This window comes from Mya arenaria, chromosome 15 (assembly GCF_026914265.1).
Source record: "Mya arenaria isolate MELC-2E11 chromosome 15, ASM2691426v1".
Classification (NCBI taxonomy): Eukaryota; Metazoa; Mollusca; class Bivalvia; order Myida; family Myidae; genus Mya; species Mya arenaria.
The window spans coordinates 57,701,583-57,729,112 of NC_069136.1; the positions used below are offsets into that span (position 1 = coordinate 57,701,583).

A 27,530-nucleotide genomic window follows, 5' to 3' on the forward strand; every position below is an offset into this window, starting at 1 on the left:
AATTATAATAGCCCTACTTATCATTTTGAAAAAATTGATTTTAAATACCAACTCAATCATAACAACTCGGCCATCTCCGTGATAGAGATAGACACAGGCCGAGGTGTTCCGATCGATATCAACTTCCGCCCTAACAGATGAAGGTTACACGGTACAATTACAATATCCGTTATGTTTGTAAACCTCCTACGCAGTAATCTCCTTTTTTAAAACTTTTTTCTTGTTATTATGTTTGACAACATTTTATTTCTTTATTTGTCAGTTGAAAGGTTGGTTGACAACCAGCGACATGCTTTAAAGAAACTGTTTTGAGTCCAAGACGCTTTTTCTCGAGAGTAGCATACGTCTGTGAATCACCAAAGTGACCACGATAATGCCATAATGACAAGGAATTTCGACATCAAATGTAACGATCGCTTGTGCGTGTGTTTATGATCGAATGTATCTTAAATTTTGTAATTAAGTTAGAGCAATCCTTGTGGCTGTTCATGATTTTGCAAAACTAGATTTGCTTCATTTGCGATAGTTCTCAACAATAACATTTATACATAAATGCAATACATTCGGATCTCCTCGGCCATTTTCTATCGAACACAATATCCGATGTATGCCGGTACATCAGTTAGAAGTAGTTTGTACACTTTTGAATTATATTATTAATTAATTAGGGTTTTCAAGTATATATGTAGATCTAAGTTTAAATTGATTGCCAGTGAAGTGTCTTATTGCAAACATAATTACGATCCCCAAGAGTTAAGTCATTAAGTTTAACTGTTAAATTGAAATTACCACGCGATCTTCTTGCAGCGTACTTAAAGTGCACCGATTTCGGAAATATAAACCGTCCACGTACATCCGAGGTTGTTTTTGATAAAAAAAATGAGAGAGGAACTCCGAACGCTTAAATCTTGGTCAGACAAATTGTAATGGTAGCATGTAACCGAAAGGCAAATTCAAAACTAAGGGAAATAACTGATATGTGATTTTAATAACAATGTGGATAAACTGAATAACTCTATAAGACACTCGACTGGATTCAGATGTTTATGCAAATACTTCGTTTGATAAACATCTAAGTTTATACTCTAAAGGTAATCTTTTATTAAACGTTTTATGTTTGTGGTAGATCAATACAAATAACCTGTAAGGTCAATCTTTGTTACGGTTCATAATTTTGCCGAACCAGATTCGCTTCATTTGCGATAGTTGTCAACAATAACATTTATACATAAATGCAATACTGTTTGTTTGTTAAGAATGCCACGGTGTTGTAAGAACTATTTATTCGATAAAATATGCAATTAAGAATGAAAGGGCACAAGATGAGCTTCAAGAGTTTAAGTGAAAGACTTAAAAGGCTGGTTATCCTTATCCATAAGAATTGTTACGTATCTCGTCACTCATCAATCTGTCTATATGAACTTCATAAACTATCCTTTCGTTCCAATCCATTTCAATATTATTTACAACTTGTGTGTGTGTATATTCTGTGTAGTTTGTTTGTATATGCTGAATATTAATATTTTTAAAACAATCTGTGTATACGAAGTATACTCTGTGTATACGAAGTATACATAGTATTAAATGTTTGTTACGTATACGGCTATGATGTAAATACATCATTATGTTACTACTCATTCTTTAGAAACAAAGTTAACTATTAAAATAACATGTAATTAACAATACAAAACCGAACGTCTTTTATGACATATATAAATTGAGGTTTATGGAAGCAGTCAATTAAATAAGATTGAATTTAAACACCAATCAATTAAACTCAGAAGACAAACTCGAATGTGGTCTACGTTAAATGAAGATAACATCGATCTTATAACTTTCGACAACATTACGGATTTTTCTCATCTAGTAACATACACAATGGAATTGATACACTTGGAGTACGTATTTCAAATAAGTTGTTTTCCCTGAATCTTGGGCAATTGGTATTGCCCGTATTTATGGCTCTGATAAATAACTGTGTCAGGGCTCATAGTCTTTCACATATCCATTCCCTTCTTTTGGGCACCCTGTACTTGGACCACTCTGGGCACTGAATGGTACGGGACCGTTCATTGAGATTATCAACAACAAAAGCTAGTTTCTAAGTTGTATTGCTTGATAATTGTACTTTCTACCAATGTTTATGACTATTATGTTGTGATGGGCCTTTCGGAGGATAAGGATAAATTGTCGGTCAGTGATTAAATTCACACTCAAGAAAAGTGGTTTCCTTTCCTTGGTAAGAATTTTCTTATTACAAACTGGTACGTGTTTCCTATACAGCCCTTTGGTTCCACTGGTATAGGGACTAATTGTCTGATGGTTTTAAATCCAATTATTTTGCAAAACCTGCACATTTCTGATAATTATGACAGGGAACACCGCTAGATATGGAAATGGGAATTAATGGCGGCTTAGTTTCTGTACCTTCTACATTTCAGCACAGAATTGGTTAAATCAGCTGAAATTCTGGCCAGAACATAACATAACACCACGCCATCCTTGTCGACATTTTCCAGCTCACAATCCTATCCCTGGTAATTTCTTCACGGTCATCGATCGACAGTTTTCTCTTTGACATGTTGCTAACACGGAACCACTCGAACACAAGGTAAGTCACAGAGTAAGTGGTTGGCTGAAGATTTTTCTGTATAGCTTCGTACATTGCAGATACATGTTTAGGTCGAACACTTTCAGTTCTAATGTTCTGTACAGGTGCCGACCCTTCCCACTTATTGTCAATTGCACATACGTGATGTGCACATCATCATCCCTTAAAGCTTTTACAATGCATAAAATGTGTTGGAACACCGTTACATCAATTGTCACAGTAAGTCTGTAATTTGTATGTTAATACTAAACATGAATGGTCCAATGTAAGTGTCTGGCTTTTAGTCCTTTACGAGAAAGGAGTTCATTTCTGAAAAAAAACAACATAAAGTTACTTGTTAACATAGAACGATATTGTGTTATTTCTAACTATTTATTCAATACTATTTACACCTAGACCTAGCCGATGGTACACAGTGAGCTGCTTGAGTTAAACTAAAATACTTTAAGTAAGCTCCTGATGATATCATATCCTCATATTACAATATACATGTCCTGTGGTGTTTGTTTTAAAAGCCAACGTTCAAAATAATATATTATATATATATAAATCACAAAGGATTATCTTTCACACAGTACACTTTGTTTAATGAATGTACTTGTAATTTGTTATTAAATTATCCCTGTTATCAACGTTGATCAGTTGAATATTGACCAACGTTGATCAGTTGAATATTGACCATCTTGTCCATGCGTTATACCTCCATTTGTTCTCCTAACAACTTTTGTTATTGAATGTACTGGAAGCCGTAAACGATAGCATGTTGACATACACATGAGTAGGATGTGCACTAACATGATGCATTTATGGAGGAAGGATTATCTTACATTTTAATATCAAGGAGCACTTGTAACATTGTAACATTCAGTTTGAGAACAACGTTCATAATTATGATTAAACCTTACACACGAATTATTATTATAGTTTCTAAAGAACAACTTTCAAACAACTTTTCAGAAAGTCCAGTGGCGGTACAGTAGGATTATTTTTTTCAGCTCTGCAAACTTCCAACGTGAATTTCAAAGCATTACATCATGGATGAAAAGAGCCCTCTACTGAGGAGAGAACACTATACAGACACTCGTGAATTTGCCCAAATACAAACTTGTGAGAACGAATGTCAAGCGAATATTGGTAAGAATGAAGATCACAGAATTTCTCCTGACGCAGAGAGTGGATCTGTAAACGAGGAACCAAACAACGAAGGAACAACATGTCCTGAAGCAAAGGCTAGATCGCCTTCAACTATTTACAGATGTGTGATGCTGGTGGCCCTTTGTTTGATAAACATAGGTGATGTACTTAAATTTAAATAATACCTACATTTTCAATATTTACTATCAGGAAATACCACGAGCCAGATTCAAATCTCCATCAATAATATTGAGCTGTATGCATTTAGCGATCAGTCACTTACACTGTTGCAGTGAGTTACTTTTTTGTTATAACCAACAAATGTATTTCCAGGTGATTACTACTGTTTTGACTCCCCAGCCGGTTGCCAGGATCACATCCTAGATGACCTTGAAATTTCACAGACGAAGTATATGGGCTTCTACTCGACCATCCAGTGGGCCAGCATTGTCTCTTGTCTGTTTGGTGGCTACATGACGGATAGAATTGGCAACAGAACTTGCGTGGTCGTTTCTACCATACTGCTGCTGGCTTCACATGTACACAAATAAAACAAATGAAACACTATGCAGATGGAAATTCAAACTGTAGCTATGAAATTCTAACCCTTTATTTACATTAGAAAATTGCATTTTCTTAAGACGGGATACACATTTCTAAGTTTCCATTTGCTATTATACCATAAAACATTGTATAATTTGTTTTAAACGTAATTGAATACGTCTATGACATAAAGCTTTACCAAGCTTGAGTCCATTGAGGTGAACAGTTTGAAAATATTGGTCGCAGATTCATATAAGCATTCAGTAAAATAGGTCACCTTGAAGTTGAAGCATCGTACACCTACTTGCCAATTTCAGACAATGTTTGTTGTAGGTGCTTTTTTTCTGACCTTGTTTAATGTCGGTGTTTGAACTGATTATTATAATGGTCAGTCTGTTTCAGACCATGTTCGCGGCTGGTGCTCTCCTTCATAGCTACTGGACCATGTGGGTTGCAAGGGCACTTTTCGGGTAAATGGATCTTTGTATGTTTGTATGTAGACATGTTTGATATTTATGCTTCTTTTGTATTCAGACATTTGATATTGATTCTTGCATGATCTCTTTATCCACTGTTACTTGATCTTACATCATAGTTCGAAAACCAAAATAAATGGTATGTGATGACAGATGGATGGGAAAAAACTTGAAATTCATCGTTTCGACTCAGAATCTAGTCGGCTTTCTTATAGCAATTGTCTAAAGGCTAAGGCAACAAGATTTTAGATATTCCGAAATTCCAAGTTAAAGACAAACAATGCAATCATAAATCAGGTGTACATTTCCAAGACAAATCAGTATGCCATGCCGAGCGAAACTCCTGAAATCGTTTAAAGGAATAAGGCTTTAACGATAAGTGTTGAAAACTTATTGTTTGAGTAACTTGATGAAAAAAGTACTGGTAACTGAATAGTGTATAATAATTTTGATTTCAGCTTGATTGGGGGAATCAGCGCCATATCAAGTGACAATCTGACTGTTAAATGGTATAAGATGAACGTGTTGAATATGGTGATGGGTCTGAGGACAAGCATCGCAAGGGTGGTATGTATCAAGTTTTACAAGTAATCAAGGAGAAGGTTCTACAACCATTCTAAGAAAAAATATCATAGGGCAGGCAAAAAATCTACACACCCAATAATTTGCATGTCTATGCTAAGTCTGCAACATAACCTCTGTTTGTAAGATGTGACAAATATCATGCTAGTCTGTGCAAATTCTTGGCAACGGTGATATCAGCTTGATATCCCATGGACTGTTAAAATAATAAAAGATCAAGCACTATTAAGTTAAGTTTGGATTAGCTCACTCTTTGTAAAATAATAAGGCCGCGCATATGGCAAATAGCACAGAAATTATCCTCAGTAAGCAAAAATTGCAAACGTTTGTGGAAACAATAAAATATCATATTATTAAGTGAGAAGCACTCAAACACTATATGTGTATAGGTGATTTAAGTCCATTCTCAAGACAACGACTGTTAATTTAAGAACTTGAGTTCGGATTGTTAATTGAATCATAACCAAGCCAGGTTTTAGGACTAATTTATCACTTCGGTTTTAAGACACTGTCAAGGGTTGAGTTAAGAAACCGACCATTAGTTTATCGTTTCAGAGCAGTGTGATGGCGTTGAATGTCCTTGGTCCACTATATAATGTAATGACCAACTTTTCCAGTTCCAACGTGTCTCTTGGCCTTACCCTGCTTTCAGGTGAGTTGGACATGACTTCGAGAAATACAATATTATACTCTTGTTCCTAAAGTGATAGGAGTGTTGGCAGTCTTTCTTTGACCATTCCTCTCAAAGAACGTTCAATACGTCAATGAATACTACATGGCCTGTATTCAGTTACGTTGTAATTTAATATCTTTTACAAACAATCTGTTCTACAAACAGACACACATCTTTTGTCGAAATTAATTGTATAATAGATAATTTGAAGCATATAAGAATTTAGCGTTCTGAGCCTGAGTCTGAAACTTAGACACAAGGCCTTAATGAATAGGAATCAGTAATTAAATATCAAAAGTAAAGCCTATTTAAGGGCATAAGCCAGAACGACAATGGACTAAATACACAAACGAATCAACGGCACATAACATACCACAAACGCATCAAGATAGTTTAACTGAAAAGGATGGGATTACAGCCATGGAACAATCAGTTAAACACGAGTTCATTGTGTGAACACCACATAACATACTACGCACGCATCAAAATAGTTTTACTGGTAAATGCTGTGATTACCGCCTTTAAACGATCAGTAAAATACAAGTTCACTGGGAAACGAGTCTACCTGGGACATAACCGAGAATTAGATTGATACCATGCGTCCGAGATACTACTCTTCCAGGATGATATCGTGAAGTTTTGGTTTTATGTACAATCCTTATTGATTACACAGTTCGAGCGTATATGTACTGTATATGTACTGTTATTTGTTATTTCTTTGAGCCTTTAAATTCAATTTACTCTTTGTTAAAACATCACGTTCATGTTTGACGCCGAAAGGAATCATACGATAAAAATACTTATAAATTTGGACTTAAATGTTTGAAGCACTAAACATTTTGCTCATATTATTGGTTTCAGGTTCTTTTGTATGTTCCGTCTCTGCCTTGGCGGCCATCGTTTTTGCATTGTTGGACAGACGGGCGGACAAGCGGACAATGAAAGTGGCTGCCAAAGAGTCTGATGGTAAATCTCTTTCGATCCATGTACTCAAATAAATATATTTTTTAACCTAAGTTCATGTCCATGTATTTAAATTCACCTTGGATGAGAATATTAGCAAAGTACTTACTTTTGTCAAATTTTAAGTAAATAAATATAACTACAAAACAATGGCACCAGTACAAAACGATGTACAGGGGCGCAAGTCAATGAAGTAAAGAAGGAAAAATTGAAACATTCAGACTCATTATCTTGTTGTTGTAAAAATTGCCTTTTCTTGACCATGATCCTTTAAAGAAAAGGCATGTTTTATGTATTATATCTTAAAGTATATCACTGTTTTCATTTTCTCTAGTCGTAGTGGAGGTTGTTTATATTTGCAGCTAAGGAAGACTTAGAGACAATTAAACTATCGGAAATCAAGGAATTTCCAGCCACTTTTTGGCTGATCAGTTTTACAGCGGCTGTGTATTATCTGCAGTTGTTTCCCTTTATTGCTCAGGGACAGTAAGTGACTATAGGTAATCATAAAATGTTTGCGTTTGTTTTGAAATTCATATAAAAGCAACCACTGGAAAAAGCAGGCACCGTTGTCTTTTCCGTTTTACGACAACAGAAATAGTAAAGTTCTAGAAAATTGATATATTACATGTATTTTTATTTATAGAGTTTTTATGGAAACAAAGTATGAGCGGCACCCCAACAGCGCAGATAATATAAACAGGTAAGGTGAATTGTTTCTGGATAAATGTATTTAAAACGATAGCGTTTATATTCATTAATTTAGTCATCCTTTAGGACTCCATAACATTAGCGCCAACTGTTTTTCTAATGACGATTCGTGAGCATCATTATCAACAGCAAGGCAATAAACATGGGATACAAAGCTTGAGATTTACAAGTCAGACATTCCTGAAAAAAACCTTAAGCCAAGACATGATTGACAAAACATTTTGACCATAATCTAATGGTTTGGTCATACGTTTACCTGACATGCCAGCCCATCTTTAAAGAAAACGGAGGTTACAAGTTGCAACGAAATTGGTCAATATCCCAATTCATTGAATTTTCGTTTGAGTATTAAATTATTAAGTACTAAACTTTTATTGTTTTCAGTATGATATATATAATAGGAGCCATAACTATGCCCCTGTTTGGTTTCGCCATCGACAGAATCGGTCGAAATCTCCTGTGGTTGTTTGCCGGGATTTTCTTGACCCTTGCAAGCCATATTCTAATGACCTTCACCTTTGTACAGCCATATTTGAGCACGGTACGTAGATGTCACGTTATTTTTGTATTCGAATTATGACGATAATGCAAAGGGTTGTCTTTGATTTCATCGTTGATATGGAAACAGCAGCATTGATATTTAAATGATAATTTTAACGACATGTTTGATTATTGTTATAAAGCGATCAATGTAGTCGTAATCCTATCCTAAATATTAAACATTCTTGTATATTATGGACATTAATATATTGTACATATTAATCATGAATGAAATAAGCTCGTTTTAGAATGGAGTGTGTACCATTTGGGTAAGAGTTGTCTAGCGGTAAAGGTGTCCACCGCTCATCTAAGCAGTTGTGATGTCAATCGCCACCATATGAGCGTTTTCATCAACGGACATCAGTACTGGTTTCCTACCCAGAAAACGGATACGACTGATTATATAATATATTAGACTTCGACAATTTAAAAGAATGAGGTTAAGTATAAACTAACCATTTTGTTCCAGGTTCTGCTAGGCCTGGGTTATTCGATCTTCACCACAACAGTGTGGCCCCTGGTCTCCTACGTAATACCTCAGAAAAAAATCGGTACTGCATATGGCATGTAAGATTTACATAATCAGTTTCAATAGTTGATAGTGCCTTGTGGACATAGCTAATTAATGACCCTGGCAGAATTGAATTACTCTAATGTCAGAAGTCAAAGTGAGTACATTGATCAAACAGATGTGCTAAGCCTTGCCCCCCACCCCGGATATACTGGTTGTATGCGGTAGTTTAGTTTTTGCGCCAAAAAAGAGGGGAATCGGCCTTACCTCGGATGTCCCCGGGCCGCACGGGCATTTGGCGGGGATCTACCAGCAATTTTTCCCGCAGGGCGGAGATATCTTGGCTGGACCGCAAGACAAAATCCCCGCTATTCCTCGGGCCTGGGGGCGTGGTTACAATTGACTGTTGCATAACGAGCAATTGCAATTGCGGTAGACCAGTCTGGCATTAAATGTACATTCTTGAATGGACAGCTTGCACTCTAGAATTGACTCTATGATAGTAGTATACCAGTCTGGCATTTATCGTTTATTTTAGAATCAACACTGCGATAGACGACGTTGGCATTTTTAAACAAAGTATAATTTAATGTTGTGATAGTCGATGACCTCTCCGTCTTTTATTTACATTTTAAAATGTTCACTGTAATAGCGGAAGGTCACTCTGCCATTAATTGTCTTTTCTGGAATTAAAATTGTGAGTCTGGCATTACGCGTATATTCTAAAATGAAGACTGGAAAGGTGGCTGGACAGTCTGGCTTTATTGTACATTCTCAATTGAAAAATGTGATAGCGGTAGGCCAGTCTGCCATTTATTGTACATTCCAGAATAATCGCTGCTGTGATAACAGTAGGCCAGTTTGGCATCTATTGTACATTCCAGAATTTTCACAGTGATAATGGTAGGCCAGTCTGACATTATTGTACACTAAAATGACAACTGTGAAAGCGGTAGGCCAGTCTGACATTATCGTATACTAAAATGAAAACTGAGAAAGCGGTAGGCCAGTCTGACATTATTGTATACTAAAATGAAAACTGAGAAAGCGGTAGGCCAGTCTGACATTATTGTACACTAAAATGACAACTGTGAAAGCGGTAGGCCAGACTGGCATTATTGTATACTTAAATGAAAACTGAGAAAGCGGTAGGCCAGTCTGACATTATTGTATACTTAAATGAAAACTGAGAAAGCGGTAGGCCAGTCTGACATTATTGTATACTAAAATGAAAACTGAGAAAGCGGTAGGCCAGTCTGGCATTATTGTATACTAAAATGAAAACTGAGAAAGCGGTAGGCCAGTCTGGCATTATATTATACTTAAATGACAACCGTGAAAGCGGTAGGCCAGACTGGCATTATTATATACTAAAATGAAAATTGTGATAGTGGTATGCCAGTTTGATATAAATGTATATTCTAAACTGAAAACTGTGATAGCGGCCTGCCAGTCAGGCATTATTGTATATTATAAAATGAAAACTGTGATAGCGGTAGCCTCGGCTGGTATTTATTGTACATTCCAGGACGTTCACTGTGATAGAGATAGGCCAGTCTGCCATTTATTGTACATTTTTCAGAATGTTCACTGTGATAGCGGTAGGCCAGTCTGGCGTTACGTATCTTGTTGGCTACATTGTGGACACTACTGGCTTCTTCATGCTCGAATTCTTCTTCCTTATGTCAGTAACAAGTACGTATGTTTCTAAGATTTAAATTCAACCAGTCTTATATGTTTATCACTCACTTCCAACACACATGACAACATGCCTATTGTTTAAAAAAATCACGATTGAAAGATGTATATTCTATACATCTTCCATAAATATTATTTCCTTACAAATTGGAGAACATTCCAAAGTTATAGTGAAATGTATTTTTGCTCTTATATCTACATGTGTAGTGTGTTATACAATATTTATCATCGAAAATCGATAACATCGATTGCCATTTTCATTATGCTTGCATCACTGATTTGACAATATATTTGACTTCAAATATAAGAAAATATTACATGTTTTCGTCTAAAATCAGTATTGTATTATGTGTTACTGTAATGTTCTGTTTTGTATTTTGAACCACTATATTTCAGCCTGCTTATTGCTGGCATCAGTTTTATTTCTCACCGACCAGTCTATTGGTAAGCATGACTGTCCATATGTGACATAAGTGACATAATTTATTAGAGATGGTGATTTTATTGATACTTCCATAAATGGTTGCCCTCAGTCCTACTGTGAATTGCTGAATGAAATCGTAGTAAAATATATATATTGAAACTATGGCATCCTTTTACCCAGAGTTTGATGTATAAATGATTTACACAAGAAGTAATATACTTCCATTTTTCAGATGGTCAATTAAACAACAGCACACGTAAACGTAATATGGATAAAGATAAGGAAAGTTTGTTGGAACCAGAAACACGACGACTGATTGTAAATGAGACGATGGAAAACTGAATGGAGACATTTTGAAAAAACAACATAATATTACCTACGTCTCAATGCACTAAGCGTCCTTTGGAATGACGTTTAAAATTACGTCAGTATTTAAAATAAAGACGGACTGAGATAGAGAAATTTATTTATATTTAGTCGTGAAACATATTAAAAGAAGAACGATTTTCGGTCGTGAATTTTTTAAATGTATTTGTAATGAGAACAGGTTAAAAGTTCTAGTATTATTTTAAATAAAAAAACAAAGGTCGACTAGACTTGAGCTTTTCTTTATCAATGTGTTTCCAAAAATCGATAAAACTCTGTTATTAAGCAGATAAATATGTGTGTTATATGTAAATCACATCGACCTAGTGCGTGAGGTCATAGGCCTAAATGCTTGGGTAATGCTTGTGCAGACTGGGCTGATGGTCATTTTGATGCGTTTTTAACAATTCAAGTACATGTACCATAGCCATCAAGTACCTGCCACAACCAGGCTGGCTGTCCACTCCCATTATACAGGACCTCGGTCACTATGTTCCTTTTTCAGTGCACAGTATTCCTAAAGTAAAGCATGTTGTAATTGCTTTATTGTTCGACTGGTTAAGGTTTTTTTATGTAAGCACACGTATGTTTATATGTCAGTATTGCATTGAGACCTTACACATCAATACTCAACAATCAAACCTCCTCGAATAATAAAGTAACGTAACTCTTTCTTGCATTTAATGCAAAATATTAGACTTCATTGTTAGACTAAGAATTTCTGGTTATGGTTTTGCATGTACGCTTTCAAAAGTCAATATCTCAGGCATTCTCAGCCACTTCTTATTTGCATTGAAACAATTTTATATACAACTTTTAGTTAAATAATATATATATATATATATATATATATATATATATATATATATATATATATATATATATATATAAATATATATGTATATATAAATGAAGTAAAACATCTTAAAGTTACGCCATTTTTTAACTTAAGTGATATTTTTAAAAATGACAAAGGGACAAGAGTGTGTAACTTCCACTCACATTTCACTGCATTTAGAACTTTTGGTAATAATCCTATTAAAATAAATATGTAGCTCAAAATGTGGTCCTTTTAATAACTCTCCACAAAAGGAGTGGTCAATAGTAACAATTGCTTATATATTCGAACATACCAAGCAATCAGGGGATCTCACTCCCACAAATCAATCTCCACTGGATTCAGACGTTAATACGGATACTTAGTTTATACATACATGTATATGATTCTGTAGAGAACGTCTAAACATCAATAGCCAATGTTTAGTATTTAAATTGTGTTCTGATTGAGGTTTTAAGATCAGGATTTACTGTGTTCTCTTAATCTAGATATTTGAAAACTTTAGTATGACGCACTGCATATACAAGATGAAATATAACTTGATAAAAAATAAGAACTTAATGTTTTTATTAAATATTTTTACTGTGAAAAAAGAAGTTTATGAATGCGAACCATTTACAACTCGTAAACATACATTTCATGTTAATTACTTTATCCACTACTACAGAATACACATTAATTCAAGTACTTGAACATTGATTACGTTTAAGGTGATAATGATAATTATGTCTACCCCATTCATGGGGAGACATATTCTGATTGCCCTGTCCGTCAGTCAGTCAGTCCGTCTGACCCTAACCCTAGTCAGTCTCTACGTCACACTTCGTTTCCGCTCAATAACTATATAACGCTTCGACCCAGGAATTTCATACTTGGTATGCTGATTGATCATGACATGTAGATGACCCCTATTGATTTTGTGATCAGTAGGTCAAAGGTCAAGGTCGCGGTAAACTTGAGGTGAAAAAACGGTTTCCGCTCAATAACTTAAGATCCTTTGGGTCCAGGAACTTCATACTTTGTATGCTACTTGTAAATGACTAGTAGATGATCCCTATTGAGTTTTAGATCAAAAGGTCATCAAAAGTCAAGGTCGTGGTTATACGATATAAGACATTGTTGGCGGTGACCTTAAGCTTAAAATGGTTTCTGCTCAATTATTATAGAATGGGCTGGAAGTTTAAAACAGTGAATCATGTCAAATTGATATTTTTACTGTTATAAACAGTTAAATATGAAATTTATTTCACAGATAAATATTTAAAATATTATAATCCACCAGAAAGCAGAATGTCATTTCAATTAATCAGTAATATTAACACTGTCATCATTAATGGACTGTTATTAATCAGTTGGATATTTATCGACTTGTATACATGCCCTTATTTCTTGTTTCGTTTTTGAGGCAATCTGAGTTATGATATGTATTGATAGACACGACAGATAGCATGATCATATACATTGTTTAGGTTGTGCACTTACATTTCTAATGTTTAAGGAGGAATTATAACCTTGAAATTTAAGAACAAAGTTCTTACATTCGGAATACGTTCCAAACATGAAACACAGCAAGAACACGAACTATATTCTGAGGTAATTGTCATTCAGAAGACAATTTTTGGAAGTGGTTACATGGCATACATGGACTATAGAAGTATGATATTCTATGTTCAAACTCGGCAGACTTAACACATTGCATTAAAATCACAAAGCAGTATAACATGGATGAAAATAGCCCTTTACTAGGGAGTGAAAATAATATAGAAAATCGTGAATACAGCCGTATACAAAAAAGTGCGAACGAATGTCCAGTGAATCATGTTGTAAATGAAGACAGGACTTCTCCTGACGCTGAAAGCGGATCTCAAAACGATGAAGAAAACAAGGAAGGAACAACGAGCACTAAAGGAAAGGTTAGAACGTATTCAACCGCCTTTAGATTTGTGATGCTGGTGGTTCTTTGCTTGATTAACATAGGTGAGGTATTTGATAGTGATTATATTACATTTCAGTATCTTAAAAGTTGAGTAATACGTACACTATTTAGTGTAAACTATCAGTGAAAAGGTCAGATTTAACATGTTATCAATACACCTTTGTTTCATATATGTAGTTTGGCATGTCACTAGTGAAGCAGAATGTTAATAAGTTGTATTATTATACCTTAGGTGACCTGCCCAAGTTAAGTTCTCATATACCCAATATGGGCAATTTCATACTGACACACACTGACAGTACGGTGTTAACCAGTTGGCATGATATTATTTTATTATACCGAACACAATTAAGTATATAAAATAGTATTAAAATATTTTTTAATCATTTAATTCAACAATGTAAACAAATATTTACTTGCTGACAGTGCCTGTCGTCTGATGTTTTTGTGTACACATTGAATAGTGACGTCACTGCTGTATGTGTATAGGGGAGGCATTATTTAGCTAAGATATTTAAGCAGTTATTTGCCCGTATATGACATTCAAAACATCACAGGGTCTCATGACCTGAAGTGAATTTTCGCTTGGCCACGTGTCCAAAAGGTTGAATATCGAGGGGTGAAAGCGAAAAGGTTCTATCTGCTTCTTTATTTAATGTCACTTAGAACCTTTTCGCTTTCACCCCTCGATATGTTTCTGATAGTCAAAATGTCTCTTTCGGGTACTTGGATTTTACCATTGTAGACAAAAGGCATAATGTCACATAGCACGCACGTCTAAAATAAACATACTCGGTTTCCATTAAGTATGTGGTGGAAACGTTAGATATGTCGCAAATCTGTATTCTCCGGTGCTTGCAACTTCAATACAGTGTTACTTTTTAGACTTTTATCTTTTTTCAGAAATAGTTTCAGCATAAATTGATTAAACTTGAAAGTTGTGTTTTGGTGAAAGTACTGTGTAATTGTGTTTGGTATAATATAATATATATTGCATGTCTACCAGTGCTTGACCTCGGGTAACAGTATCTCCTTTATGTTGACAATATGAACTGTCACACTGGTATTCATGCGATATTTATATATTATCATCTGATTCGGTTTACAAACACAAATGTGTTATAATTCGCTGTTTTTACATGAAAGCTAACCATTTGTCTTGTATTGAACTTTTCCGGGGCCACCCGATTCCATCTGGCGCTATGTCGCCATAGGAATTTCCAAATTTTCATTTTTGATGGGCATATCATTAACGTTCGGTCGTTTGTTGAAATAAGTTTTGAACAGGTAGTTAAACAATTATATCCTTTTTTGGTTTTAATAAATTTTTGATCAAGTGATAAAACAGTCATTTCATGGTTATTTGGGTAACAGTCAAAACCGTTTTCTCGTGGTGGTAGGGTGACATCTTACCTGTTGCTCGAGGTCGACAGGCCGAGGGCAACAGTTAAGAATGTCATCCCCGGACACCATAAAATAACTGTATCATATTCTAAGAGTTACATCAACTCTGTATCAGGTGACTATTACTGTTTGGACACTCCGGCCGGCCTCCAGAATCAAATTCTAGATGAACTTGACATTTCACAGACGAAGTACATGGGCTTCTACTCGACCATCCAGTGGGCCAGTATTGTCTCTTGTCTGTTTGGTGGCTACATGACGGATAGAGTGGGCAACAGGATATGCATGGTCACTTCAACGGTGTTCCTGTTGTTCTCACATGTAAATATAACAAATTGTCACCTTAATGCAAGAACTATATAATTGCTTCTAGGTCCATATGTAATTACTGAGTTCTTGCACAAGGGAGACGAAATGAAACAATACGCAGATGTCAAAAACAAGTTTAAGGTTATGAATGTCAAACTCATTGTTTACTTACATGGCATGTTCTGAGGACTGCTTAGTGCCTTTACATTTCTCTACCTTTTTTAGTTTAGAAATTGTTGTATTAATATTTCAATACAAGATGGAGCATCGTATGACATGAAAGATTACTCTCGAGCCGTTCTCATTAGGTTGAAAAGTGAGAATTTGGCAAAAGAATGGTAGCGAGCACACAACATTGGCGTACATGTAAACGTTGCAGTTGAGTTTAAAATGTGAAATTGTGCACTATACTTTATTTTGTACGCTAATATATACTCGTATAAATCATTTTCTGATGCAAGCGTACATGACATTCTAAAATTGTACAATTTCACACACATAGGTGCACACAAATATATCCACACGTTCACGCGCCCGTAAAAGGTTTACAATCGTTCTATTAATCGTCATATATTTACTCGTGCATTGATTTGAATAGACAGCTGCGTTCATATAAAGTTAACTACCTGTGCTTGATATGCAATATGGTCAGCCTGTGTCAGGCCATGTTTGATGTCGTTGCTTGATCTGAGATTTACTAAATGGTCAGCCTGTTTCATACAATGTTTGCTGTCGGTGCTTACGCTCAGATATAAATGGTCAGCTTGTGTCTGTCCTTATTTGCTGTCGATGTTTGAGCTGAGTTTTGTAATGTATATAATAGTCAGTCTGTGTAACATCATGTTTGCTGTCGGTACTTGCGCTGATATTTATAATAATGGCCAGTCTGTTATAGACAATGTTTGCTGTCGACGATGCATGAGCCGAGACGATGCTTGAGCCGAGTTATATAATAAACTAATAATGTTCAACTTGTTTCAGACAATGTTCTCTGCCGGTGCTTTATTTCATAGCTACTGGACAATGTGGGTTGCCAGAGCTCTCTTTGGGTAAATGGACTTTTGATCTCTGGTTTGTATTTAAGCATCACTATTCATTTATACTACTCTTTATTTATATACAGTAGGGTGGAATTTCACATGTTGTAACGAATAGTTGAATCACAACATATACTCTTTCAATAACAAAGTTCGGTAAACTTCTATCTTCCTTATACTGTCACGATATAAATCTAGTTTGATGATTGTGTAGCGTGCGAGGCCAAAGACGCAACAGATCACTAGAGAGAAACGCAGCTCAACCCTGAAAGAAGTCGACTGGTCTGTATAAACATAGGCCCTAAACCTCCACACGGAAAACTGGTTATGCCAATTTGCAAATTACCAAGTACATGAACGTATTATTAACGCACTTCTGCCTTCAGCGGAACGTTACAGGTGTTGGGTAGCGTATATCACTAGACCATTTTACCCTTTACCTTATCAGGTTGGTTGAAGGGATCAGTGCTATATCTGTTGACAACCTGACGGTGAAATGGTACAGAATGAGCGTGTTGAATATGGTGATGGGCCTAAGGACAAGCATCTCTAGAGCGGTATGTAGCCATTGTTAGATAGATGCATTTCTGTACAAAATAGTATAAAACCTGGTAGCATTATAAATGATTAAAACATCAAACATAGGAAAAGACTCCATGTCAACTACACTATACACAAAGGAAATCACAAAAAAAGGAATTATAAATCGCTTACTAGTATGTTCATTGTGGTCGTTGTTGTAAAAATAGTTTGACATAGGGAGACACATTTAGATTAGAAAGTATATCACAGTTGTTACATATAAACCAAGTTTTAGTTCAACGACCAATCTAAAATAAGAATATGAACAAATATATATTCAATAAGAAAACCGACAAGTCTATACTGAATTCCGCATGAAATATTGTCTAGTAATTCACAGGATATCATTTATTAACACAATACAAGCTGGAGTGTATCGTTTCAGAGCAGTGTATTGACGTTGAATATTCTCGGTCCAATATACATCTCACTGTCCAGAGTTTTCAGTTCCAACGCTTCCCTCTGCCTCGCCCTACTTTCAGGTCAGTAATTCATCTTTTAGAACCCCGGAAGCATTAAATATAACTGTTTCTCTTGAAATATAGTCATTTTCAAGTATATGGCTTGAAGCTGTGCTTGAGTGCTAGGAGTGTGCATAGTGATTCACTTATTACTTGTGTTATCCCGATTACTTTGTTTCTATACATGCATGCATTTTATAGTTCTGACAGTTTCATCTTCGAGATTGTAATGTCGTTTCCTTTACATTGGTGTTTGAAGCATGTTTTTAATCAAACGTATACAAAGGTCGACTCGAATCTAACTGTTATTTCTTTGTTCAATCTTCGCGTTTGCCTCCAATCGTCCAATAACTCATTAAAAGCACTGACATGAGCATTCTCATCTAATATGTTTCTTTCCACAGGCTCAGTTGTTGCCGCCGTTTCTGCTTTGGCGGCCATATTGTTTGCACTGTTGGACAAACGAGCTGACAAGCGAAAATTGGAAGTAGCTCACAAAAAGTCCGACGGTAACTATAAAATATTAGATGTACTGAAATGGGCAGTTTACAAGTATAATCGCTCCTCGTTTGCTCGAACTCCCAGGAACCAACGAAAAAACCTCGAGCCTCGGGAAAATCGAGCCTATCGGGAATGTTTACCTTCAGTATAAAGAAGTCGGTCCTCCACATCTAGGTCGAGCTCGAGCCAACGGGGATCCACTGTATAGCTAAATCTAAGCTAATGCAAAGTCCATGATGTTCATGTATTTAAATTTATCTTAAACGAACCTATTTGCAATGTACTTACCTATGTTGTAGTTGTAGTATGGTCGCAAGAAAAGAATGACAAAGATAAAATAAACAGAAAGGCGGGTTGGTATTACATGTTCCATGTCTTGACCATAACTTTGAACTTCACATGTCATTGTTTTTACAAAATCTATCACCGTTTCCAATAATTTTAATTGGAGTGAATGTTTTTGTATTTACAGCCAATGAACACTCAGAGACGATTAAGTTATCGGATATCAAGGAGTTTCCAGCCACGTTTTGGCTGATCAGTTTTACTACGGCAGTTTATTATCTACAAGTGTTTCCATTTGTTGCTCAGGGACAGTAAGTAAAATTTCGAACTCCTCGGCCATTTTTCTCAAAAAACAACCTCGGATGTATATGGACGGTTTACATATTCAGAAATCGGCATGTTTAAGGCCGCTGCAAGTAGATCGCGTAGTAATTTATTTAAGCAGTCAAACTTCATGACTTAACTCTTGGGAATCTTAATTATGTTTGCAATAATACACTTCACTGGGGAATCAATTTTAACTTAAATCAATAAATACAAGCTAAACGCTACATTTGATTAATGGTATTAAAAAAATTACGAACTACTTCTACTGATGTACCGGCATACATCCGATGCTTTCGAGAAAAATGGCCGAGGAGCTCCGAATAAGTGAGTAACTAAGTACACATGGTATATGGTCATGTATTTTGATAATGATTTGAAACAGCAACAACTTGAGAACGAATACATCGTCGCCCTTTTGGTTTTACGACATTCGTTCATTTTAAAGACGCATTCTTACTCCCAAATAAAAGTAACCACAATTAATATAATTGTTTTAATACACCATTTATTTTTCGAAAACAATGGTTGTTATGAAGGATGTCGAGTTTAATTTGAAAGAAAGGTGCAGAAAAACTACGCATTTCAACCATACGCGATGATAGTAGATCACAGTAAATCTTTTAGCAGTCACCAATAATCATGTATTTGTTTGTGTTTTCAGCTTTAAATTAAAAAGTTACAATCTTGTTATCAGTAATTTTTATTTTAGGTTTATCACTCAAAAATTATGTTTGTCATACATGTGTATGTATAGATTTTGGAATAAGAGTGCCACTTTAATGTACGTGTAGTACATATTTCCTATACATTAACTTTGAATTTCGTTTATATATAGGGTATTTATGGAAACAAAGTATGAGCGAAACCCCAACAGCGCAGATAGTATAAACAGGTGAGGTTAATTGTTTTTGGATAAATGTACTTAAAATGACAGCGTTTATATTCATTAATTGGTCATCCTTTAGGGCACCATATCATTCGCGCCAACAGTTTTTCTAGTGACGATTCGTGAGCGTCATTTTTTAATGTAAAGCAACAAACTGGGGATGCTTAGCTAGGAATTACCGCGCAAGGCATTCCTTAAAACATGCCTTTAGCCAAAAGATCGTTTTTCATTCCTAACCAACACACACAATTGCGAACTCTGTTGAAGCATATTGAACCGGTTTAACCATAAATTAGCTGATAGTGTGTGCAATTGTTCTGTCGTTACTAAAATTCTTATATTTCCCATAGTATGATATACCTGACAGCAGCCATAACCATGCCACTGTTTGGTTTTGGCATCGACAAATTTGGCCGAAATCTCATGTGGTTGTTTGGCGGGCTTTTCTTCACCCTTGCTAGCCATGTTCTAATGACCTTCACCTTTACGCAGCCATATTTAAGCACGGTAGGTCAATTTCCCAAGTAATTGTATTTATGGTAACAATGCAGAATGTTATGCTTGATTAAATAATGCAGTTTGGAAACATCATCACGGACATTTATAATTTAATTTTAGATTTCTAAAATGTAAAGCCATAATAGTGATTCATGAAGTAGAAATAATATTGTAAACATCAAACGTTATAAACATGAATGTGTTCTACATAATATTCTCAATAATAAAATCACATACCGTTTTGATAAAAGACTCATATTATCATGCAGTGTGCACCATTTAAGTTTCATATATTTCATACATATTTATTCATCTTGAACGTAACTAAAGCTTTTAGCTTGTAAATTATATTCGAGTCCGTTTTCAGGGTAGAAACCAGTATTGGTTTCCATTTGAGAGGTCATTCGAAAGCTTGGTGAGGATCGAACCCACAGCGTTTTGGGTGAGAGGCAGACACCTATGTAATTAAACCACTCTAACTGTCTTAAACTATTCTGGTTCCAGGTTCTGCTAGGTATTGGCTATTCCATCGTTACCACAACAGTGTGGCCGCTGGTCTCCTACGTCATCCCTCTGAAACAGCTCGGTACCGCATATGGAATGTAAGAATTATATCATCTAATGTAATGCTTCATACCGCCTTGTGGATAGTGTTGATTCTTGATATGGTATAATATCATAGGTCAGAGTGATGACAGTAAGCCAGTCCGTCATTAATTTATGTTATTGGATGAACAGTGTGATAGTGGTAGGCCAGTCCTCATTAATTTAATTTCTTGGATGAACACTGATAGAGGTAGGCCAGTCTGCCATTTATTGTACATTCTAGAATAGGAACTGTGATAGCGGTAGGCCAGTCTGCTATTAATGTTATTAATTGTACATTCTGGGATGAACACTGTGATAGCGGTAGGCCAGTCTGCTATTAATGCTATTAATTGTACATTCTGGGATGAACACTGTGATAGCGGTAGGCCAGTCTGCTATTAATGCTATTAATTGTACATTCTGGGATGAACACTGTGATAGCGGTAGGCCAGTCTGCTATTAATGCTATTAATTGTACATTCTGGGATTAACACTGTGATAGCGGTAGGCCAGTCTGCTATTAATGCTATTAATTGTACATTCTGGGATTAACACTGTGATAGCGGTAGGCCAGTCTGCTATTAATGCTATTAATTGTACATTCTGGGATGAACACTGTGATAGCGGTAGGCCAGTCTTGCATTTATTGTACATTCTAGAATGAAAACTGTGAAAGCGATATGCTAGTTTAGCATTTATTCTACATTCTAAAATTGAACACAGTTGTAGCGGTAGGCCAGTCTGGCATGTGTTGTGCATTCTTGAATAAACACCGTGATAGCGGTAGGCCAGCTAAGCATTAATTGTACATTCTAAAATTGAACACAGTTGTAGCGGAAGGCCAGTCTAACATTTATTGTACATTCTAAAATTGAACACAGTTGTAGCGGAAGGCCAGTCTAACATTAATTGTACATTCTAAAATTGAACACAGTTGTAGCGGAAGGCCAGTCTAACATTAATTGTACATTCTAAAATTGAACACAGTTGTAGCGGTAGGCCAGTCTAACTTTAATTGTACATTCTAAAATTGAACACAGTTGTAGCGGAAGGCCAGTCTAACATTTATTGTACATTCTAAAATTGAACACAGTTGTAGCGGAAGGCCAGTCTAACATTTATTGTACATTCTAAAATTGAACACAGTTGTAGCGGAAGGCCAGTCTAACATTTATTGTACATTCTAAAATTGAACACAGTTGTAGCGGAAGGCCAGTCTAACATTTACTGTACATTTTAGAATGCACCATGTGATAGCGAAAGGCCAGTCTGCCATTTATTGTAAATCCTTGAATGAACACTCTGATAGCGGTATACCAGTCTGACATTTATTGTACATTCTAGAATCAACCGTATGATAGCGAACGACCAATCTGGCAATTCATTTTCCATTCTAGAATGAACAATGTGATAGTGGTAGTTCAGTCTGCTATTTACTGTACATTGTTGAATGAACACTGTGATAGCGATAGACCAGTCTGACATGTATTGTACATTGTTGAATGAACACTGTGATAGCGATAGACCAGTCTGACATGTATTGTACATTGTTGAATGAACACTGTGATAGCGATAGACCAGTCTGACATTTATTGTACATTGTTGAATGAACACTGTGATATCGATAGACCAGTCTGCTATTTACTGTACATTGTTAAATGAACACTGTGATAGCGATAGACCAGTCTGCTATTTACTGTACATTGTTGAATGAACACTGTGATAGTGATAGACCAGTCTGACATTTATTGTACATCGTAGAATAAACACTGTGATAGTGGTAGTTCACTCTGGCATTTATTGTACATTCAAGAATGAACACTGTTGTGGCGGTAGGCCCGACTGGCATTTATTGTACATTCCAGAATGTTCACTGTGGTTACAGTAGGCTATTCTGACATTCATTGTGCATTGTAGAATGCACACTGTGATAGCGGTAGGCCAGTCTGTCATTTATTGTACATTGTAGAATGAACACTGTGATAGCGGTAGGTCAGTCCGGCGTTACGTACCTTGTTGGCTACATTGTGGACACGACTGGCTTCTTCATGCTTGAATTCTTCTTCCTCATGTCAATAATAAGTACGTATGCTTCTAAGGTTTTTATTTAGCAAATAATACTAAGTATACATCTCATTTTCGACATAAATGACTTAATCCGATTTGCTCAGAACGATGTCATGCTTTTGTACCTTATATATATAAATACAATTTTCTCAAAACATTGCGAAATATCCAAATTTATTATCTCGAAAATCATACATGGTAGGCGGGGGGATTATAAGTATCTTCCATAGCCGATTGTGCAAGATAGGTTCATCCCGACCCGAGCGTAAGGAGGTTTACCGAGTTTCCGCAAAACACCCTGCGCGAGGTTTGGGATGAACCCATCTTACACGAGCGGCTATGTTAGATGCTTTTTCTCCCACCACAGTTAAACAAAATTAAGTAAAAATGTATTTTTTGCTGGAACTCTTTTGTGCGTAGTGAAAATAAATGCGTATGGATATGTGATAATTCGTGGTTGTCATGGATATGCGCGCAGTGATTCAGATTATGTTAATAGTCAAATCGGTCTTTAAATAGTTCTGAGGAGAGTGAAGCATTATTTCTTGAAAGGTGCGTGAAAACTTTTTTATGGTGACATTTGAAGCGAGAAATAATTAATTAGCATTCTAAATATTGCCACAAGACAAGGTTTCTATGATGCTACAGACGACAGTCTTCAACAAGGGAGGTAATTACAATGTGGTGACCATTTAAAAGGAGTTTCATACGGGTACTTGTTTAATCTTTGCCCGTGGGCAAGATTATAAGCATCTTCCATGGCCGAGAGTGTAAGATAGGTTCATTCCGACCGAGCGTAGGGTGTTTTACGAAAACGAGGTTTACCGAGTTTCCGCAAAACACCCTGCGCGAGGGTCGGCTATGTTAGATGCTTTTTCTCCTACCTCAGTTAAACAAAATTGAGTAAAAATGTATTTTTTGCTGGAACTCTTTTGTGCTCAATGAAAATAATTGCGTATGGATATGCGATAGTTCGTGGTTGTAATGGATATGCTCGCATTGATTCAGATTATGTTAAAAGTCAAATTGGTCTTTGTAAATAGTTCCAAGGAGAATGAAGCATTATTTCTGGAATGGTGCGTGAAAACTGTTTTATGGTGACATTTGAAGCGATGAATAATTAATTAGCGTTTTAAATATTACCACAAGACAAGATTTCCTTGATGCTATTGACGACAGTCTTCAACAAGGGAGGTAATTACAGTGTGGTGACCATTAAAAAGGAGTTCCATACGGGCATTTTATCTTCGCCCGTGGGCACGATAAGAATATCTAGCATGGTAAGATTATTGGATCTACTTATCTGAGGTGGGAGAAAAGAATATCTAGCATGGTGAAATATTTGGATCTACTTATCTGAGGTGGGAAAACTGTGTAACCAATCCGCTCTCGTTTGGTATCTATATGTTGTGTGTTTTTCACAAAACATTTTCTCGAAAACATATAGTTTATAAGAGACGATGTTTTTTCTCAGAATATATTTGCCGTCTTTATAAAAAACGTTACACTCTCAACCATTTCCATCGGAGACGTGACAAGAATGGCTTTTGCTGTGACTTATTAATTTGCTACGGTCCTTTGATTAACATTTATGTTATCGTTGAATACATGTATAATTGAACTATTTTTTGATCATGTAATGAGGAATAAGTTTGTGTTCAAATTACTTAATAATTGTGTTGAATCTTGAATCTTTATTCTGTTCGCACGTTTTTGTATATATTAAGTACAAGGGCTTGTAATGATTTGATGACTTATATTTGTTGTTGCATTTTCAGCAAATGTGTCCAACTTGTTTATGCTCGAAATGAAAATTCTTTAATAATGGTTGCGTTCAGTTTGATTACTTTTGCAGCACAGAGCATTTTAAAGTATTATGTATTAATGGGTAATGTTGTTTTCTGTTATATTGAACTTTTATAATTCCAGCTGCCATAATTCTAGCATCGGTTTTATTCCTCACCGACCAGTCTACAGGTAAGCATGATATCTGATTGGTAATACACTCGGTCAGGGATGTTATATTGTTTTATATGATTTTATACATAATTATATTTTTTATGTATATCCAGTCGAACCCCGTTGGCTCGAACTCCCAGGGACCATCGAAAATACATCGAGCGTCGTAAAATTCGAGCCAAGCGGGATTTTTGTTTATTATAAAGTAATCGGTCATTTACATCCAGTTCGAGCCAACGAGGAATTCGAGCCAACGGCGTTCGACTGTAATTTCATAAAAATATATCCAAGCCCAATAATAGATTGCTTATTTTTTGCGACCGTTTGAATTATACTCTCGATTTAATAATGATGCCAGTTAAAACCTAACGAATTATATAGCGGGTAATTGTTACTCGCAAAATTTATTTTTTGATGCGCATTCTGTGAGATATATTACAGTCTTCCATTGAAACAAACATTTTTCTTAAGTTCTGTCACGCCTTTTATTCATAAAAATAACAATAATGATTCAAATATATAATTAGAAAAATCGCTCTAAATTGTAGGGAAATGGCATCGTACCGGAAATGACGACATTGATTCCAAGCGTTTTTCACAAAGAAACGAACTAAATTTAGAGAACCAGTGGTGTTTTTTTTCGAAAAATTAACTGTTTAACATACAAAATGTCAATACTTGCCACGGAACAAACACAGATACATAGTAAATGGTGTCGCGAGTTTTAAAGGAGCTAGAAACCAGATGATACCATGTTTTAAAACTTACATTAATTTGACATCGTTGTGTACAACGCATTGAATCTTACTTACTGGTGTATCACGCATTTCTTCAATTCAATATTTACTCGGGTTATCTACCACGTAAATTCCAGTAAGTTTAATGAAAGCGTCGACATATTAATTGTTGCGTTCATGTAAAATATGTATTATCGGCCTCCTTCTAGCTAGCATTGACAATTCTAGGCTTGTATTGGGGAAATATAGAACTGTATTTGTCGATTTGTGGACCAACTGTTGACTAGCCCCTTTAAACATAAGGAATGTAAAAAAAAATCATGGAATAAGGACGATGTACATTATATAAATGATTGTATTCTATACATTTGACACCCATATAATTAGTGTTCGATCAATGAATAATACTATACAATGGGTAAAAAAATACGTTGTGTGTGTTTTCAGACGGTGGATTAAATAACAGCACAAGACAACGTTTGGATAAAGAGAATGAAAAAAGTTTGAAACAAAAGGCAGCGCAACTCTATGTAAATGAGAAGCGGAAAAGTGAATAACAACTTGTTGAACATCGGTGGCAACCACGGTCCTTTCTTCCGTTACTCTTTGTACACTACATACTTAACGAAGCATAGCGGAGAAATCTATAGGGAGTATCCGACGACGCATCTTGAAGAGACATCCTGATATAAACGAGTTCCCAGACCACTAAGTAATAGTTAAGATGACATGAAGTAAATTCTTACTGAATAGAAATGGGCGGGGCGATCGAGCCCTTCTTAATCATTAAGAAATTACTTCAGGTCATCTAACTTATAATGCAACCTAAAAAAGCTGATACATTGAGAATGCAAAATCTGACGCAGCCAGTGTGTATCAGATGAGTGGCAGTAGGCGGACCTTTAAACACCTGCGAAAGGTGAAATGCTTAATGTTTAAGTCCAATTCTTAATGATTGCCTACCTAGAATTTCATTGGCTTAACATGTAGGTTGTATTCTAAACAGCCTTTAGAATGACTTTTAAATCACGTCAGAATTTGTAATTACGATGGACTAAGATAGGTAAATTAGATAAATTGGCGCATTTACAATTAGCCGTAAAACTGAAGATCGGTCCTGGTGGTTTTGAAAGTATTTTAAATGCTGACAGGTAAATGGTCCCGGTTACATGTAGTTTTATTTGTGTCGAATAGAGGTCGCCAAGATCTTTAGTTTCCAAGATGTGTTTTCAAAATTAATAGAGCTTTGTTAAGTTAAGGAATTTGTGTGTACTTTGTGAATAACAGCAGAGGTTTAGTGATTTATATCCCTGACATTGCCACGGAGAACCCCTTCACGACCAGGCTGGTTATCAACCTCGTTCAAGAAAATATGCCACTTATTCGTGCTACCAAGTTAAAAGACCGTAAGGTCGTTACTGATGGTCATTTTGACTTATTTTGTACAATTGAAATACATGAACCATCGTAAATTTAGAGTAAAATCTACAGGCTTACAGCAAAATTGAAATTACTACGCGATCTACTTGCAGCGAAATAAGATGTAAAGAATTCTGACATTGCAAATCGTCCATTAGATATCTGATGTTGTTTTCGATGGAAAATGGCCAAGTTGTTCCTCTTGTTTGTCGATTAGGTCAAATGTTAACCGGAAGGGACACATTACACGTGTGGACAAATTTCTATGATGCTCACGATTAAATCCTGTTAACCAATGCATAAAAGGAGATGAGACATTTTGAAATCTTTGCCCAAAGATATTCTACTTTCATTCTGGCAAATAAAGTTGTTTCTCAATGACGTGTTTCTTCAATCTGACTGTATGAAACTATATGGTAGAAAAAAGTTGGCTCTAAATGGATAGCACGTGTAACAAATCTTTA

The 27,530-nt window shown here is 35.8% G+C and overlaps 1 protein-coding gene across 1 annotated transcript; it reads left to right on the forward strand.

Annotated features, from left to right (window-relative positions):
* Positions 1-983: 983 nt before the first annotated feature.
* LOC128219516 (uncharacterized) lies at positions 984-27,528 on the forward strand. The gene is made up of 28 exons (XM_052927326.1): positions 984-1,091; positions 2,442-2,611; positions 3,569-3,904; positions 4,079-4,284; positions 4,691-4,758; positions 5,223-5,331; positions 5,902-5,998; positions 6,881-6,985; positions 7,345-7,468; positions 7,629-7,685; positions 8,078-8,234; positions 8,703-8,800; positions 10,327-10,439; positions 10,839-10,886; positions 11,099-11,205; positions 13,723-14,047; positions 15,526-15,731; positions 16,701-16,768; positions 17,205-17,313; positions 17,724-17,820; positions 18,204-18,308; positions 18,773-18,896; positions 19,748-19,804; positions 20,149-20,305; positions 20,801-20,898; positions 22,854-22,966; positions 24,881-24,928; positions 26,095-27,528. The coding sequence occupies exons 3-28, from the start codon at positions 3,646-3,648 to the stop codon at positions 26,202-26,204; spliced, it is 3,165 nt and encodes a 1,054-aa protein (XP_052783286.1). The 5' UTR covers positions 984-1,091; positions 2,442-2,611; positions 3,569-3,645; the 3' UTR covers positions 26,205-27,528.
* Positions 27,529-27,530: the final 2 nt, after the last annotated feature.

Excerpts from the sequence above, each read along its gene's own strand:
- LOC128219516 (XM_052927326.1), top strand. The coding sequence starts at position 3,646 with ATGGATGAAAAGAGCCCTCTACTGAGGAGAGAACACTATACAGACACT. Across the intron at positions 11,206-13,722 it reads TAAATGAGACGATGGAAAAC|AAGTATGATATTCTATGTTC; the intron begins TGAATGGAGACA and ends CATGGACTATAG. Across the intron at positions 24,929-26,094 it reads CCTCACCGACCAGTCTACAG|ACGGTGGATTAAATAACAGC; the intron begins GTAAGCATGATA and ends GTGTGTTTTCAG.